The sequence below is a fragment of the Chelonoidis abingdonii genome, chromosome 6 (genome assembly GCF_003597395.2).
Source record: "Chelonoidis abingdonii isolate Lonesome George chromosome 6, CheloAbing_2.0, whole genome shotgun sequence".
NCBI classification, from domain to species: domain Eukaryota; kingdom Metazoa; phylum Chordata; order Testudines; family Testudinidae; genus Chelonoidis; species Chelonoidis abingdonii.
This window is the reverse complement of record NC_133774.1, coordinates 24,178,502-24,197,251: the sequence shown is the minus strand read 5'-3', so window position 1 is coordinate 24,197,251 and position 18,750 is coordinate 24,178,502. Positions and strand designations below refer to the sequence as shown.

The 18,750-nt window shown below is 40.7% G+C and overlaps 1 protein-coding gene across 3 annotated transcripts in view; it reads left to right on the top strand.

The window, feature by feature from the left end:
* The first annotated feature begins 13,765 nt into the window (after positions 1-13,765).
* The window catches only part of ZFR (zinc finger RNA binding protein), a 49,606-nt gene continuing 44,621 nt past the window's right edge, over positions 13,766-18,750 (top strand). The window contains exons 1-2 of one of the 3 annotated variants that reach the window (XM_032771258.2): positions 13,766-14,024; positions 14,212-14,296. In XM_032771258.2, coding sequence (XP_032627149.1) covers positions 13,988-14,024; positions 14,212-14,296 — 122 coding nt within the window. In that variant the 5' untranslated portion in view covers positions 13,766-13,987. The remainder of the gene's footprint in view (positions 14,025-14,211; positions 14,297-18,750) is intronic. The other 2 variants (XM_032771259.2, XM_032771257.2) reach the window with 2 other exon arrangements.

Below are 18,750 nucleotides of genomic sequence, written 5' to 3'. Positions count from 1 at the left end.
CAGCCCCTTTGTGCATGGCCTGTGTCTTGGTCTCCCCTGCACCGTAAATTGAAGGGAGACCAGACACGTCAAGAGCAGGGACTCTAGGGCCCGATGCCCTTGCACAGCAGGTGGATCTCAGCCCCATGGCAGCTGGAGGACTACTAACACCGGGCCACCCTACTGATAATCTCAGCACAGATTAGTTTCACAGCCTTCAGCAGTGGCCTTTCCAACCTGTATCACAGAGCAGTAGCTTGCAGCTGCATGGCTCTTGGGGCCTTGTCATTTACCCTTCAGACTTTGTCCTTGTCTAAGAAGTCTCTAGGTTTTAGAGTTGAAAATAGAAGCTTCCAAAGGTGAACAGATGCAGTGCCAGCCTGCAGTCAACATCTAAACATAGAGTAGCTCTAAGAGATTGCCTCATTCCTCCCAATGGGTGCTAAATTGTCACTAGCATTCAGAATTAAGTGCTAATTTAGTGATGAAATAAAACTGTGCTGAGGTTAGGGGAAACATAGTATCATCAGTTGCAGAGTTGTACCAACAGCCCTACAGATAGACGACAATGTTCCAAGGCTGTCATCTTCCACAAGCACTAAATTCACACTATTACTATTTCACACTATTTCTTTATGAAGCTTCGGCATCAGTCTTGGGTAGGGTGATCAGATAGCAAGTGTGAAAAAATTGGGATGGGAGTGAAGGGTAATAGGTGCCTATATAAGTAAAAGCCCCCTAAAAAATCAGGACTGTTCCTATAAAAATCAGGAAATCTGGTCACCCCAGTCTTGGGTGGCAGGGGTCAGAGCCCAGACTTCAACCCCATGTGGCAGGGCTTTGCCTTTCTGCCGTAGATCTCAGCAAGTCTTATTGCTGGCCCTGCCTGGCAGCCCCCCAGGTGACCTCAGATCCTGGTTGAGAACCACTAACTTAGAATCTCCTCTGTACAATAATACAGCATGTACATCATTATGGAAATGTCTACATTGCAGCTAGGAGCACAGTACCCAACCTAAGCAGACAGACTCATGCGAGCTCCACTTAAACTAGTACACTGAAAACAGCAACATGGTGTGGTCACTGCAGTTCAGGCTCTCAAGGGTCTGAATCTCCTCGGAAGTGGTAACATCCACACTACTGTTTTTAGCATGCTAGCTCATGCCAAGTTAGTGAGAGCAGGCTTACCCAGCTGGGCCTGGGACATTCATTTCCAGTTGCAGTGTAGACATACTCCCTGGTAATAGATGGTAACCATGCAAATGAGATGATGTAACACTAGTACAGCAGTGACTTTCCAATGTATTTGTTAAATGTCAGCGAATGCTCAGTATGAAGAAAGCATTTTCCAGAAACCTGAAGAATCTCATTCTGAGTTCTTCCACTGACCTGCCTCCCAAGTTTTCAGTACATGTTGCACATAAGAGTCTTTTGACTCTGCTGGACAATCCACTTCATTTGGTGTCCCATGCCTGCCATACAAGATACTGTACCTGAAAGAGCTAGTTCTTTTCTCTTAACTCTTGTGAAGGAGTTAAATACACGCACCTTATCATTTGGTCATTTGCATTAGCTAGAAGGTTCCTTATCTTCATTGATAGCTCGGCCCAGATTAAAGGTGTAGGCTCTAGAGGCTCATGCCTAGAGCCCTAGAAGTCATGTTATTACATAAGAATCTGTTTTCATCTATTTTTTTTAAAAAAAAAAAAAAGAAGTTTCTAGCCCTTCTAGTTGGAAAGAATAGGTTGAAAAGATGACCTGAGTGTACCCAATGCACTAATGTCTGAATAGGTCTACAGAGTCTAGAGCCTAAGATGACAGCTCTAAGATGGATGTACTACCCCATTTATCTCAATCAGGTATTAACACTAACAAGACTCACTGCTTTGGAATGCCATGCCAACACCAGTCCAGCAGAGAACTCTCGGTAGCAGGAGAACAAGAACGCAGCACCCATCCAAGCAGATGCACTGCAGCTGCTGAGATAAATGAAGCTCCTAGCAGCTCTCCCAGAAGACAGAGGGCCCCAGTGTCCTTGCCTTTCTGTGAGAGGAGAAGGGGGCTACTATTTTCAAGTGGTGCTTTAAAGGGGCTAATTTCACAAAGCTGGAAACAATTGAGCTAAATCAGTTCAGAGGAAGAATTTTCTCAGAAAAATATGTATGATAATTGGGAATTGTTTAAGAACATTAATAGATGCCCAAATAGACATAATCAAGGAAAAAGACTGCATTATTGTTTTTTTAAAAGCTGGTTTAGCAAGGAAGTGAAGGCAGATATAGAAAATAAGTATATGTATAATAAATGCAAGAAGTGGGAAGTTGATAGTCATTAATTTAAATCAGAAGCTAGGAATTCTAGAAGATTAATAAGGGAAACAAAGAGACATGGCAAAATCTATGGCCAGCAGAGTTAAACACAATAGGAAGGAGTTTAAGCATATTAGGAACTAAAAGAATTCTAACTGTTATTGTCCATTAATAGAGGGATATGATAGAATTATTAATAATAATGCAGAAAAGTTACATATTTCTGTTATTTATTTGGGGAAGAAACATCAGAGATGATTATATCAACTGGACTCTTTCCATTCCACCCTCTCAGAAAGATGTTAAACAGCAGCTACTAAAAGTAGTCACTCTTAAGTCAGGAGATGCAGATAGCCCTTTAACTTTCATCCAAGACTTTAAAAGGGCTGGCTAACTGGACCATTAATGTTTATTTTCAATAAGGTCTTGGAATACCAGGACAATTCCAGAAGATTGGAAGAAAGCTATTGTTGCACCAGTATTTAGAAAAAGAGTAAATGATGACCCAGATAATTATAAGCCTGTCAGTCTGACATGGATTTCAGGCAAGAAAGTGGAATAGCTGATTCAGGACTCAGTTTATTTAATAATTAAAGGAGAAGGAATATAATTCTGTAAACCCATGTTGATGGGCATTAAAGTAGAGCCTGTCAAAACTAAGTTGATATATTTTTAGGAGATTCTAAGTTTAATGATTCAGGTAACAGTCGATGTAATAACCTGAACTTTTGTAAGGCTTTTGACTTGGTACATGACATTTTGATTAAAAAATTAGAAAGTTATAAAATTAACATGGAATGCATCAAATGAATTCAAAGTTGTAAACAGGGAATGGGTACCTGGAGTCCTGCAGGCAGGGCCGGTGCAACCATTTAGGCGAACTAGGCGGTTGCCTAGGGCGCCAAGATTTGGGAGCGCCAAAAAGCAGTGCCCCCCCAAAATTTTTTAAAAGGTTGCAGCAGCCGCTGCGTAGTCTGAGCTGCCAGCAGCAGCAGCTGCCTGCAGCCCGGCAGCTTAGGGCCCCCCCGGGGTCAGCACGCAGCCGCGGCAACCCAGGGTGCCCCCAGGGTCAGGGAGCCGCCGTGGCGGTCCGGCAGCCCGGGGCGCCCCCTCCCCCCTGGGGTCAGGGAGCCGCGAGACCCGCGCGGGGGGCGGCGAAATGTCCCGGCACCTAGGGAGTCAGAAATCCTAGCGCCGGCCCTGCCTGCAGGTGCTATGCTATTTAACATTTGTTTATTAATGACCTGGAATATAAAATCATCTCTGATCATGTTTACTAATGACACAAAAAGTGGGGGAGGAGTAAATAATGAAAAGGACAGGTAACTGATCTAGAGTGACCTGGACCACTTGGAAACCTGGGCTCAAGCAAACAGTATGCATTTGTTATGGCTAAATGTATAAATCTAGGCACCAAGAATGTAGGGCATACTTACTGCTTCCCAGGATGGTCCTGCATTGTGAGTCTGAAAAAGACTGAGGATTTTGGTGAATAATCATCTGAACATGAGCTCCCACTGCAATGCTGTGGCCAAAAGTGCAAGTGCAATCCTTCGTGCAGAAACGAAAGTATCCTGAGTAGGGGCAAGGGGGAGAGAGACTGTTTTACCTCTGTATTTGGCAGTAGAGCAACCATTGCTGGAATACTGTGTCCAGTTCTTGTGTCCTCACTTCAAGAAGATTGTTGGTACATTGGAGAGAGTTCAGAGAAGAGCCATGAGAATTATTAAAGGATTAGAAAATATCTCATAGTGACAGATTTAAGGAATTTGATTTAGTTTTACAAAAAGAAGGTTAAGGAGTGAGTTGATTACCTGTAAAAACCTATGAAGGGAACAAATATTGAACAGTGGTCTTGTGTAACCCTTCTGCCCCTCCGAGCTGGCAGCAACAAGGGCCGGGTTCAGTATCCAGGGGTTCCGTTTCAATAACACAATGCAAAACCGGCTCGAGCCCCACTTAGTGACCTGGGACAATTACATACCACCCCCACCCCAGGCGCCTCTAGGAGGCAATACTTCCCCACTCACAAGCATGGAGTCTGAGTGTAGCAAAATCCTTTTAATAAAGGAAAGAAACAATGCGGCATCACATTGGAGAACCACCACAAACAGGATTATAACACAAACCATAAGCAAAAAAACCAACCTCCAAATACGTTTGGCAACGTCCTTTCCCTCTTAGGATCTTAAGTCCAATCACCCCAAAGTCCAACAACCTGAAAATCTCTGGTCAGTGCCACCCCAGAGTTCAAAAGTTTATCTGCAGAGTTTTACCTTCCTAGCCTGGGTGGAAATAGAGAGTGGGCACACACAGGGTGTTAAGGGGCACCTTACGTGGGCCAGGGCCAACTGCTCCACCTCTCCGTGGAGTTCTGCTGCAGCCTTCACCACACCAGCTCCGCTACACCAGCTGTGCCGCTCCTCCAGCCAACCCATGAGCATTCCAGCCGTCCCCGCAAACCGCTCCACTCCGCTCAATGTTTCATGGGCTGCTCCAACTTGCTGCAAACTGCTCTGCTCTGCCAGCCGTTTAGCGATAGATCTTCAGGCTCCCCCACTAGTTAACACAGCACTCAGTGATCTCAACTCAGTAAGCTTAGCTCTTTTGGTGAGTTTAGCTTGTAGTAGGGGAGCCCCGGTGCTGGTGCACCATTGACCCAATGTGAATTCAGCTCAGCAGCCTCTAGATAGACTCCTAATGGAATCAAAATTAGCTCTACTTTTCAACAGTGGAGAGAGGAGGATGTGCAATTGGTGTTCCAGGCCCTCAAAAGGGGCCCATACCATCAGGTACATACACCAGTCCCCAACCTCTCTCCTTTCAATGGGTTTTGGCACCCATGTCTCTTGTCTAGCAAGTGCTACTTAATTGATGTTGAGACATCTCTGTCATAAAGCAGTCTCATAGTTCCTCATTCACATAATCAGGGGGATAACACTCTATTCCTCCTGCCCCAATAACAAATAAATTGGGGATCCCAGAGCTGTCAAAAATAACCATCCCAGGCTGCCACGGGCTATGCCAGGTGGAGTGGGTGTGCCAATGCAAATACCTAAAATTCCTTTCCACACTCCCCATAATTCACCACCAGATGTCAGAGTAGAGCTCATCCTGACTCTGCTTACACTTGTAATGGGTTCCCCCCAGAATGCCACTTGGGTCAGAGGGCTCAGTGGTATCCCAGTTTCAACAGTCTAGGCTCCCACTCTCACTGAGCTGTTGTGACAAGTTGCAGACCCACTCCCAGTCCTAAATATCCACCAGCATTCATACAGATAGCGACACACCTAGCTGCAGTTACCTGCAGGCTCTCTGACCAGCCCCTGCATGAACCAACAATAGAGAGGCTACAGCCAATGTAACCACCAGGTTCCCAGCCTATGGCTCAGAGCTGTACCATCCTGCCCTGCTCTAAACCACAACTACTATGAATTTATTATCCAAATGCCCCACCCCCTGCAATGTGGAAAGAAATATGCAACAGTCTTTGTCCCTTGACCTATGATTTTCCACGCACTTCATTCCAACTTGTTGGTCTAGATTAAAACATAAACAAGTTTATTCATTACAAAAAGATAGATTTTAAGTGATAGCAAACAGATCAAAGCAGATTACCTAGTAAATAAACAAAAATGCAAAGTAAGTCTAAGATACTAAACAAATAGGATATGAATTAAATTCTCACCCTGGCTGATGATACAAGCAAGCTGCAGGTTCTTGAGGGACAAGATGCACTTGCTTTGCAGCTTGGAATCCCCCAGGTCTTTCATACAAAGGCTAGAAATCCTTTCAACCTGGATCCAGCACTTCCCTTAGTTCAGTCTTTTCTGGGGACACGTGAAGAACAATCTTCTTGTGTGGGGAGTGAAGAACCACTGATGATGTCACTCCCTGCCTTAAATAGCTTTAGCATATGGTGGAAACCCTTTGCCCCAAACTCAGTTTGTGAAAAAACACTGACATTCCAAGATGGAGTCCAGAGTCATGTGGCCTGGTCACAGGCCCTTGCATAGTTTGTCATAGAAGCCATTACTTACAGGCTGTCTGGAGCATTCTCAGGAAGGCTCACCAGGCTTGTCCTAAAGCCTACTGTTTTTCCTAATGGATTGTTAATCTGAATAAGCCCTTCCCCACCCACAATCTAGACTGAAAGCATCTTGCCTAGTGGGCATCACCCAGGTGTAACTACATTTGAAGTACAGATACAGTCAATATTCATAACTTCAGATACAAAAATGATAAATGCATACAAATAGGATAATTGTATTCAGCAAATTATAACTTTTCCAATTACCTCTTACGTGACCATTTTGCATAAAATGCATTAAAATGATGTTATAAATCATAATATCACTATGAAGAATATGGGGTGCAGTGTCACAGGGCTCGTCAATCGAGCAGAGGTATAACGCAAAGTTGAAGCTAACTAAATTCAGACAGGATATAGCCTTTTTTTAAAAAACAGTGAGTAATTAACCAAGCAGGGATTCCCCATTGAGAATTTTTACATAAAGACTGGATGTTTTTCTAAAAGATATATGTCACATGAATTATTCTGGGAAGTCTTACACAAACAAGGCTAGGTGACTGAGAGGTTAAAACGCCCAGGATCACTCTACACTCGTTCTCCCACCATGGTTATTACTAGCACAGCTGCACTAGTGTTACACCAACAAGAGGAGATTTTCCATAATACACTCAGAATAGACAAGGTATAGGAGAGGGAGTTGGAATAGTCTCAATATTACCATCCAAACAAAGTTGTTTGTTGAGGAGAGATACAACTAATGAGTTGCTGGGTCATCAGCTTCAGCAGTTTATTCTAAAAGGACAAACATATACAATAATGTATTAGAAAGCAGGGTTACAAATGTCTCCACTCCCCAAAATTTCACAAACTTATCACCTAGGTAGGCCAGTAAGATGCATTATCAACTACATGTCAAAGCAAAGATAATCTCAGAAGAGTCAGAGTAAATATCAACAAATCCCTAATAGCATTCTTGGGGAAAAAATACTTCCTTATAGGGATGAAAAGGAAACTGTTTCCTTAGGGAGACAAGCATTTTCTGTAGATAAACCCATTCTGTACTAAAAGCCAGCAATACATCAAAAGTCTTCTCCATTTTGTTTAATATGAACGCAGTCATATTTCTTTGTTCATCTCTAATCCACCACATATAAAGAACACATTCCATACAAATTAAAGTCACAAAATATGAGGTAATCCCGCTCCCCCTCCCACAGCCTTTTAAAAACCCTCTTTAATGTTCATAGAATAACTATAGTAGAAGAAACAAATAGAAAGACCACCACGCAGGAAAAAGTTAGTTCATTTTTACATACTTCCATACTTACTCAACAGTTATTACACTGTTCTGTATCATGCAGGGAAAAGAAACCCTTGTTATTTGAAAGAATAAAAATTTTTAGTTCAATTATCACTAGAGCTAGATAAATAGCCTACACTCAAATTTAACTCAAAACTTTTCCCATCAGTTGTATGTGTATTATATATAAACACACACACACACACACACACTAGTTGTAGAGAAAACAAAGTGAATCCATCCTAAGGCTCAGATACTAGAAGAAAAATGAAAATAGCTCAGCATTATTTTAAAACAAACATACGTACAATTTTTGAGCTAGTCTCATGACTTTTAAGGGCCTAACTCATGATATTTGAATGCTTAAAGTTAGTAATACTGTGCTAGTATACACTTGAAATTAGAGTCACACACAGCTAGTCAGGTTCTAAATTAGAATGGTGAAGGGGAAAGAAAAAAAAAAAAATAGGAGCTCCAAATTAAGAGGAAGAGAAGAAAATGAAGGTAATGTTTAGCATAGCCACAAATACATTCAGCAGGCATTTTTTGACTATTATAAATTACGATAAGGAAGACTCCATACATATAGAACAGACCTAGGTTTCAAGAGATTAGGAATGTTTTTAATATTCCTAAAGAAACTCTAAATACTTAAATATAGAAGGTGTTCTTTTTCAGGCCCTTATCTAATGAACAAACCCTCATCCTAGAATAAAAATACCTGCACAGTCCTTTTTAATTTGCAAGTATTCCAACACACTTTGCTCTCTTAAAGGGCTAACAGCTTTTATTCCTTAGTTCTAATACAAAAAACTTTTATGGACATTAAACACAAATCAAAATAGAGAATGACAGACACATTCTAAGTTATTTTTATATTTTAAATCAAGGACTTGGGCCCTAAAAGAAATCAAAATAAATAAAGGAGACAAGGATTTTCCCTTATGGTTCTTAATTAGTTAATCCATCCCACCTGGCCTATTTTCCTAATAAGGCACCAATTCTGTTCTAATATCCATAGTTTCAAGCAGCAGAGTAACCTTAGGAAGGAAATGTTTGGTTAAAGTGAGGGATCTAATGTTAAACTTCCCTACGATGAGGGGTTCCTTTGAGTAGTGTTTTGCTACTTCAGCCTGTTTCAAAAGAAAGAAACAGATTCTGGCCATTTTAGGAAAAAAGTGAAGAAGACTTACTCTCCCAAGATAAACTCTTCTTCCACTTGCTGACACATGCTGACCCAGGTGGTTCAGTTCTACTTTCAGAACCCTTAAAATACCTTCCATATTGGGTGTATTCTCTGTCTAAACTCTCTTTCTCATGAATTTCCTTAAAAGGATGTAAATCCTTCTCCTAATTCAATAACTGCATGAAAACTTCATTTAATTTCACATATGAGTTTGACTGGAAATAATATTGCAGTGCTGGCTCTTTGCTCTTTATTCATAGGGAGAAATTTTAGCCAACATGCTTAGGTAGTTGGATGAGAATGAGGAAAAATATGATACTGCCACTTTTCCAATAAATCTGCTTTAGCCATATAGCACTAATTAACTGCATGGTTCTTGACTCCTAAATCTATAAATGGTACAATTAATATTTGACAAGGTATATTTTTATTATTATTTTGTCTATAGTACTTATCTTTTTCAGTAATTTTGAGCTTCAATACATTTTAATGGATGTGAAAAAAAACTTGTCAGTTACAAATGAATGCTCTAATTTTACTCTTCTACCCCACCACACCCCAAAATAGGTTCCAGACCTATGCAATGTGTGATGAGAACAAACTGGGCTGAGGGGAGAAAGTGTGAAGGATACAGTTAGGCTATGCAGTTACTTATGTGCCATGATTGGTTCTCTGTGTGTCACACATGTATTATTAATTCTAATTAACTAGCTGTATAATTTTACTATGAATTGTATAAAACTCAAGATAATTGCATGTTTTTTTTGTTTTTTCATGACTCTTGTTGCACTGAAACAACAGGGAGTCCAGTGGTGCTTTAGGGCATAAACTATCTAAAGAAGTGGGTTTTTTACCCACAAAAGCTTATGCCCAAATAAATCTATTAGTCTTTAAGGTGCCACCGAATTCCCTGTTGTTTTTGTAGATAAAGACTAACATAGCTATCCTCTGATACCTGTTGCACTGAGGCTTTGTAAATGCTGGTAACCTATTATCGTTGGTTTAATGAATGGTTTAATTCATTTTATTTACTTGCATCTTAGTCTGGAACATCCACCACCTAGGCCTGTTGCCAAGAGGTAACACGTTTTCTTTAATCACTAGTCTCTGCGACAAGAGTGTTAGCACTGCTCATCTTAGGCTTTTTCTTCACTGCTTAAAAAGGGGTGTGTAGAGGAGCAGGGTTATTTTACAGAAGGATAACTAACTCTCTGCAAAAGGACACATTTTCGGGAAGTGAAGACCGGCTTAGTCTGGATGTCCTCTATCCTGTGTGTGGAAAAAATGTAAATTCATCTTCTTTTGTAGAAAATTGTGCCCTGCCCTCTGGTGGCCAAACAGGGGCCATTTAAATTTGAGGTTTTTAATAGCCTGCAGGAATATCTTTTAAAGAAACCTTTTCCACTCCTGGTACAAAAACTTCCAGGTCTACTCAAGGCTGGTTCTGTCTATGACTGAGAGCTTCCAAAGAGGCTAGTTTTGTGGGGAGAGAAGGGATGAAGGGAAACCTACATCATGCAATGCTGTGATACAATAGCAGATATTTGCATCCTGTATAGGCATCATGATACTCAAATTAAACAGTCAGAATGGATGGCAAAATGCTAAACTGCTTCTTTTTCTATTTCACCATGAAGTGGAGATCTGCTCTTGTTCCTCCTACTCCCAAAGTTGAGGAAACCAAGATTAAAGATTCACTTTCCATTTGTGTTCCTATCTGTTTTTAGGTGCATCTAAGTTTGGGTGAAGGAGGGAACCCACCTTTTGGGCTAAAATGTATCATGCTTATTATTTTCCCCCCAACATCATTTTTCCATCACTTGTTAAAATAGTTTGTCTATTTTTGTGGTATCTCAATGGGTAAAGAGATGGGAGAGGAGTCTTTCCTTATTTAAGAAATATTTTCAGATACATGTTAACATGTTTGAATAATTTTTGTCTTTGCTTACTCCCTTTCCCATCTATTTCTTCACTTTTTTCGCCACTTTCCTTTTCTCCCATTTAAGGGTGCAGAAACAGCTGCACCTCAAACTGCCATGGGGAGAGTTTATCCAAAAGTAATGGTGTATCCGATTTGCTTCAGATTACAACACCCATCATTACGATGTGGGATGTTATTCTTCTAGGTATTATTTGTGCTTAATGCTGCAGTTCATCCTGTGCACTAGATCCTGCAAGTTACTACTCACGTGAGTAGTGAAGGATAGTTCATGTAATGATTTCTGGTGACTGTATGAACTCTGAGCACTCTAATCAGAAGGAAATTGCTGAGGAATGTTTAGTAAAATAGTGCTGATATTTTGAGGAAAACGCTAGAGAATTTTCTAAAAGTAGTTCCTTGCCCCACCACCACAGGGATACTTAAAAAATACTCTTACAACAAGTTGTTATGGTTCCATATCTAAATGAAGTGATCATACTACTGTCTCTTTAAAACAAGATAAGGATGAAGAATCAGTTAAAATTAAACTATGTGGAAAAGCAACTTCTGTGTAGCTACATCAGGCACCAAAGTGGAAAACCCAAGTCTACATCTGGAGTGAGTGCAGCTCGATAGTGCTTAACTCTTAAATATTCTGCACTCAGTTTGTATAGCAAACTCCTTGTGATCTACATAGAAGCTGCTTGTGTAGAATGAGTATAAAATATGAAATAGAAATCAGTACTGTAGATAAGACAAGAGAATGTTCCTCCCAGATTTTTAGCTCCAAAAGTCTGAGAAGAGACATATGTTGCAAATGTATTTGTTGAATCTTGGAGATAAGGTGGAATCACAAGGTCTGCACATCTCCTGCAGATGACTTGTTTAGCAATGTCATTTAAAAACAAAAGTAAACACTCAGAGGTCATTTGTCAGAGGAGGAAAAATTTCAAGGATTAAGTGAAAAAGAAAATCACAAACACTGTAAACCTGAAGTCCAGTTATGGAAAATTAAGTAAGTCAACAGTTTCTTAGGAGCCAAATTACTCTTTTTTTTAAGTGTCCTGACTCCAATTGAGGCTCTAATGACTTAATTCCCAGTTCTGTGCATTTGTCTGTGTAGGTGTCAGCTAGTGTAGAACATCTTGCAGGATAAGATCTTTAGCTGACATGAAAGCAAAAGCAATTAAATGGCTCTAATTACTAGCGGCTTTCTTCACAGAGAGAGGATCCAAGAGAGCACTTTCACCCATGGCATACTATCTGTTACAGGAGATTGGTAATTTTGGTAGTCTGAGATGTAAACTAAAACACCTATGTTCACCTTGTTCATTCTCTTACCAGTGCAGGTTTCTTTCCTTACTCTGCCTGAGTGGGGACAAAGATAACATGAGTACATATCTTTATTTCCTCTTGTGAAGCTACTCCATTGGCTTTTGAAGCTAGGTGGAGTGATTTGGTACTACTGGTATGCTAATAATTGTGGGGAAAGTTATGTGATTATTGCAGATGCATAATCAAAACCACAGATGCCTCCCTTTTGTTATACCTATTTTATAAATATGTCCATATTGAAATAAAAGGTAAAAATTATCAATAAGAAGTCTGCTAATACATTTTGTGAGTCACTTTTTTTTAATGATAATAGATATTCTCAAGCTGTGATAATTTAAAAAGGATATGACTTAAACACCATTTTTTAAAAAACACTTTGAAACAGAGCAAAATCCTTCTTCAAGGAGTGAAATTCCTCTCAATGATTAATATAAAATTAAATTTAAAAAGAGTGCAACATGACAGGCCTTTGTTAGTTTATTGAAGCTGCTGCAGATATTGGGTCTTAAGGTCAATATTGCCCACTGAAGGCGGGAAAAATCAACTTGTGTTTAGTCATTCCATTTCAAGGGATTTGCAACTATCAGTTCCCTAATTAAGGAGATTGCTTAAAGGTGGAACAGAATGGAACTCAATAGGTGAGAACTAAATGCATCTAGTCTACCGAGTATAACTTTGACTATAGTTACACAAATGGTGAATTTGGTCTCATATATTTAGAGATTCTTTTAGGGGTTTTTTGAGGAATCTTAGAATGATAGGTTTTCTAACAAAGGTGATCATGTTCACTGTCTCTAAACTGTTCATACTGGGTCAACACTAAAGGACTGTATTTTCAAAGAAACCCTCTATTCATCCATTTCTGTGAGTGGAATGGGTAGTTTGTGGACTTTGTCCCTCAGTTTTGCAGAGGGATCCATCTATGTGGACTCTTACTTTCTTACCATGTTGTGTTGGTAGATGCAGTAGGATATTATGGATATTATAAGGCATCTACCATTTTAAGATTTTGCAGGATCAGGGCCTGATGGGCAGACCCTTGCTTGTACCCAACAGAACCCATTGATTTTAAAGGTACTCTATGCAGCCATAAGAAACTCACTGCAGGATCAGGGTGTGACTATTCATTTGCTCTGATCTCACACATGTGGAAATACAATCTGTTCAGAGGGAGGGACCTGCAAAAGCTGAGGGTGTGTACAGAAAAATGGTTGAAAATCTAGTGACTGCCACTGACTGACTACCTGTATGGTGCATCTGACGAAGTGGGTATTCACCCAGGAAGGCTTATGCTCCAATATGTCTGTTAATCTTTAAGGTGCTACAGGACTCTTTGTTGCTTTTTACCTGTACCTGAGTCACATGCTACGCTTACTATAGTTTAATACTGTATATAATGTGTAACTGTTATCATGTGCACTTGTACAAAGATAGTTGTAATGGAATTACTGGTACATGCAATAACGTACACAATACTGTCGGTGCAAAACAGATGAACGTGTTTCCCCCAGAAGAAAGGACGGAAGCTGCATGTGCAGGATTATAGGCAATACGTCAATGGCTTCTTTACCTCTTCAAGCGCTGGCATAGTGGCGGAAGGGGACAAACTACATTTCCCATCAGCCGCTGCCCATCCCGCGCATGCATATTCTCATTGCCGAACCCTACCCCAACGCCAGCGAGCCAGTAGCGACATCGCGCGCGATGGCAAGATGAAGGGGGACTACATCTCCCATCAGCCCCGAGTGCTCATCCGGCGCATGCGCAGCACTTAGGCCTGCTCGCACAACACTCCGTCGTTGTTGAGGCCGTAGGTGGGTGGGGGGAAGGGAGAGCGAGCGAGTGAGAGAGAGAACGCGCGCGGCGGTGAGGAGGGAGGGGGTGAGAGTTGAGCGGCCGCCGCCACTGCTGCTAGCCCGGACTCATGATTCCCATATGCCCGGTAGTTTCCTTCACCTATGGTGAGTAACACCACTCGGGTGGGGCGGGGGAAGGGCTGCGCGGCGGGGGGACAGCGGCTGCGGGCCGCGCGCGGGGGCTGCCTGAGGCGTCATGTCTGATCTCGCTCGCTCTCTCTTTCTCCCTCCTCTCCTCCCCGCCGGGCCTCCCGCCATGGCCCCGACCGTCGCCGCTGTCTCGCCGCTGCAGTGCCCAGCCGGCTGGGGGAAGATGCCAAAATGGCCACCGGCAACTACTTTGGATTCACCCATAGCGGGGCTGCTGCCCAGTATAGGTAACCGAGCGCCCCGCCCTTCGCCTCCCTCTGCTGGCTCGTGTGGGTCCGTGCTTGGCCCCTGGCGCTCGGCCCCCGCGTGCGTGCGCCTAGCCGGGGCCCCTCGCCAATCCCGCACCCCATGTGGGGCCTCTCCCCGCGGCCCCCATGTGCCTGGGATTCCTCCGCCGCGTGCGGCAGGGCCGGGGCCTCCCGGATCCGGTGGTGGGCGGAGCGGAGCTGGGCTCCGTGCGGAGGAGGAGCAGCAGCTCTCTAGGCTATTAAATTAAAATGGCTACTTAATCTGCGACGCTAGGGAAACTGAGCTGCCTCCTGCTTTCTCACCCTCCCGGATAGAGGGGATTTCATTTCCCCTTCCCTCCTCCCCACACATGGTGGGAGAGTCTTTGTTACGCTGCAGAATCCACTCTTCCCCCTCGGGGTGAGTGGGCGAATGAAGGAGAGTTTAAAGCACCAGGAACATGCGGTGAAGGGGGGTTAGTTTTCCACAGAGAGACGCTCCGAAACAAAATCCTCCTTTGTAGAAGGGGTAGAGAGGAAGGGCCCTTAAAGTCTATTCCCACTGAAAGTCTCTACTCAAATATGTGAGACTTGAAGTTCCTGTAGTGGAGTTTAGAGTATAACTGTACATATCGCTTACAGATAAGGCGGTGAAAACACTTCGATAAAACATTAACATGTCCATAGTTGTTATTATGTGGACTCATCATTTAGCTAAGACTTCTTTGTCAGCTACTGTCTGCTGATAGTCGCAGAATTTGGTAATGTGATCTGATGGGTTGGGGTGGTTGTTTGTATTACAGCAGCGTCCTCTGGACCTAATCAGGGGACAAAACCAATTTTTACTAAGAGCTTTGCAGGCCTTTGCTTTAGGAGTCTGTTTTATTCACCTATGTCTTGTTGCTAACTAATAGCTGAGGGGGGTTGAGATTATCTGATGCTAATACAATTGTGTTCATATAGATTAGCTATATGGATAATATAACTATTTGCCTAACCAATGATTTGGGGAAGGTTTATTTTTAAAACCTTGAGATCATTCAAAATCTGCAGTGCCTATTTACCAAAATTTATCACATGCAGAGACACTTAAAATAACTCAAAATAGAATAATGGATATTGGAAATTAGAGATGATTGCTTCCATTCTACCCTGGAAGTACAGAATTAAAACATAAAATGTGAGATATCAGCTCTTAATGCAAAGAACCTCCCTCACTAAATGAGTAAGACTTGATAGGTCTGCCAGTTGTTATGTATGCACAGTAAGCATGGCATTTAACATACATGGCATTTAACAATTACAGTCATATTTGTAAATAACTTTCTGAGAGAACTGCAAAAATCCTTCACCACCCCAAATAAAAACTGTAAACACTTCCCTTAATTCTGAATAACAAACACTGTTCTAACACAAAACAAAATTGTTTTTTTTAAATGAATCCCAAATTACTGAATCTTGCAGTTCTACTGTTTTGGACTGTAAACTAACACAAAATAATTAATAATCTTTTCATACTGGTTGTGGGGAGCTTGAGTTGACAAGATGAGAACTTGAAAGAGTGAGGTTTGGAATTTCCCATTGAAGCACACAGTAAAACTCCATTGCAAAAGGATGAGACTTTAAAAATTGGTTCTGTGATTAATTCTAAATAGAATCATAGGAATTAGTGATGGAACAGTCCTATTTGATTGTGTTCCCCTCACAAGTGCAAGATATTGTTTCATAGATATATTAGTGCAGGAATCTCCTTCCGCCAAATTAATTAGATTTCACGAATATGGATGTGAAATGAGATAAAATAAGCAGTATTCAACATACCCTTTGTATACAAGACAGATTAAGACAAAAAGCCTTTAAATGTTTTGTTGAAAAAACACAGCCAAAACCAAAAATCCATCACAAAAGGAAGAGATTCCAAACAAACTTGCCTAAAAATGAATCTCTTCCAAGGGACTTCACTTCCCAAGTGAATAAGACTCAGCAGGTCCATAGTAATTTATTTATAGAACTGTACATGTCACTGTGCAATATTTGAGAAAGACAAGGTGGCGAAGGGCAATTCAGCATAAGTACTAACATGCCCTTTACACTAAAATAAAAAATAACCCTACATGGGCTGATTACCCTCATTCAGAATGTTCCAATTTATCTTAAGTATAGCTCTGAAACACAAAGAATAAAAATAAAGCTTGCGTCAGTGGAGGATAAGACTTCAAAAACTAGGGTCACAGAAATTAGAGAGAATAAATCTACTTATATTTGTTAATCTGTTGCTGTGAAGGTACAGGATTTAATACCCAGGCAGAGGACATATCAGCAGGTCTTAAATAAAGATGGACAAAATCATCAATTGTTGAAGACTAACTCACATATTTGAAATGTAAGACTTCAAGTGATTGCACCTGTAGCAGTTATGACTAAATGCTTTATTACCTGCTTTGCATCAATACTAGTCTATTTGAACATTTAAAAAGTGGCCCATCCCATATAATATAATGTAATGTATTAATGTAGCTAATTTTTGTAATAAGTACCAAAATGCCCATCCCACTAATAAATATACATCAGACACCTAATTACATAATCTTTCATGCAGACATAAGTCAGACCTTTCCAACTCTTTAAAAATAAACACTCAAAACTCTGACCAGTTGGGACAACATTAAGGCTAGATCCTGGAAAAAGATCCACATGGGCTATTCTTTATGATTGTGTTTAGTCCCATTGACTTCACTGGACATGGATGAAGGTACAAGGGTCTCTTTACATGAATCTGAGCCTTAATTGTATTTTCAATTATCTCAAAATACAAATTAAAACTTAAAATCTCTCACTGAAAACATCCAAAGCAAAATAATTTTTCATCCCGAGAGAGACTAAATAGTTCTACATTTGTCAGGTGCTGGGGGGTATCTTTTCCCTTTAATTCAGAACAGATTTTTAAAATGAGACCAAGTACCAACCCTGTTAGCATCCCAAGTACACTGATTAAATATACAGTTTTTCAACAGAAAAATGATGGATATATTACATAAGAACTACTGTGTCAAAGTATAAATAAACTAGGTAATTCCTCAGTTTGTTAAAATTGATGACAAAAAGTTAGAGGAAGATGAAAATGTAACTGGAATAGAAATTGTTTGTGTGCTATCAGTATTGCTGTGAACCTAGTTTATTGCCTAATCTAGCTTCATTTCATAACTAAATATTAACATTCTTTGTATGACAGGTGAATCAAAAGTATTTTAAAAAATCTGAAATTATAACACTTATTTTTAAAAAATACAAATGTAGAAGGTGAAGTAAGTCTTTTTAGGAGTGAGGGCCTGAGTTCAGGTAGTTCAAGATTACTGTGTTGTGCAACTGTTCATAACATCACTTACACATAAAACTATGGAACACAGTGTACCTCCCTGAACTCATTAGGTGATTAAAAAAGCATAGAAGTCCCTTGCATTGATAAGTAGGAGATGAAGTAAGATTTTGAACATATAATACGTAAACCAGCTGCAAGTGTACATTTGTAAACTGAAGGCAGACGAGGAAACGGGCCAAGTGCCCACATTTCACACACACACACATATAATGGAGTAGAAGTGTTTTTATTTCCTTCACTCTTACACCACTACTTATAATTTCCTACTGCCCATTAGTCATTTCTATATAGCCTTCATTCAAAACCATTTACACAAACTTTATAGTTGTAACATTACAGTTTACACGGGAAAAACATTACATTATTGAAATGACCAGTTAAGGTAACTGCTGTAGATACTCCATTAGCTTTATAGTTTGTACATTCTGTTAATGGTATTGTCACACACACATTCAGTTTACAGACTTTGATTTGCAACGTAAAACTCTTTCAGCATTCAAAGAAATAGTAACATAAACTATGATGGGATATGTTGGGAGTTCATAAGTATATATGGTACCTTGTGAAGCAATCCTTCCCATTTGTGGCCCTGAGCTCCCTGATCCACTATTTGCCCAGGTTCTTATATCGGCACCTATCGCCATTGTATCTGAGTGTGTTGAGTATAAATGACAATAGCATAATCACTTCCCTGCTGACAAGAGGCAATGTTAGATTCTTGTTTTAATTACTATCGACTGTAGAAGTGTGTGTCTGTTGGTATGTGAGAGAGGGTACTATTGAGGGAAAGCTTAGGCAAAGAAGTGGGGTTTTCATTTGGCTCCAAATATGAAGAAGTTAGTGATATTCCTTATTTCATGTGGCATTAAGTTCCAAAGTCTTGGTCTGGCTTCTGTGAACATCTTGCATCTTTCACTGTTGGTTGACAGTTTCACTGTTTCAGTAAAAGAGGTCATAGCTACAGAGAGAGAGAGGCAATTTTTCAAACTAGAACTAGTTCAGTGACCTTGAACAGGACTATATTCCTTCAGTGCAGAGAGTAGTGAACTGGTAAGGTGATCTTTCTTGGAGCTTT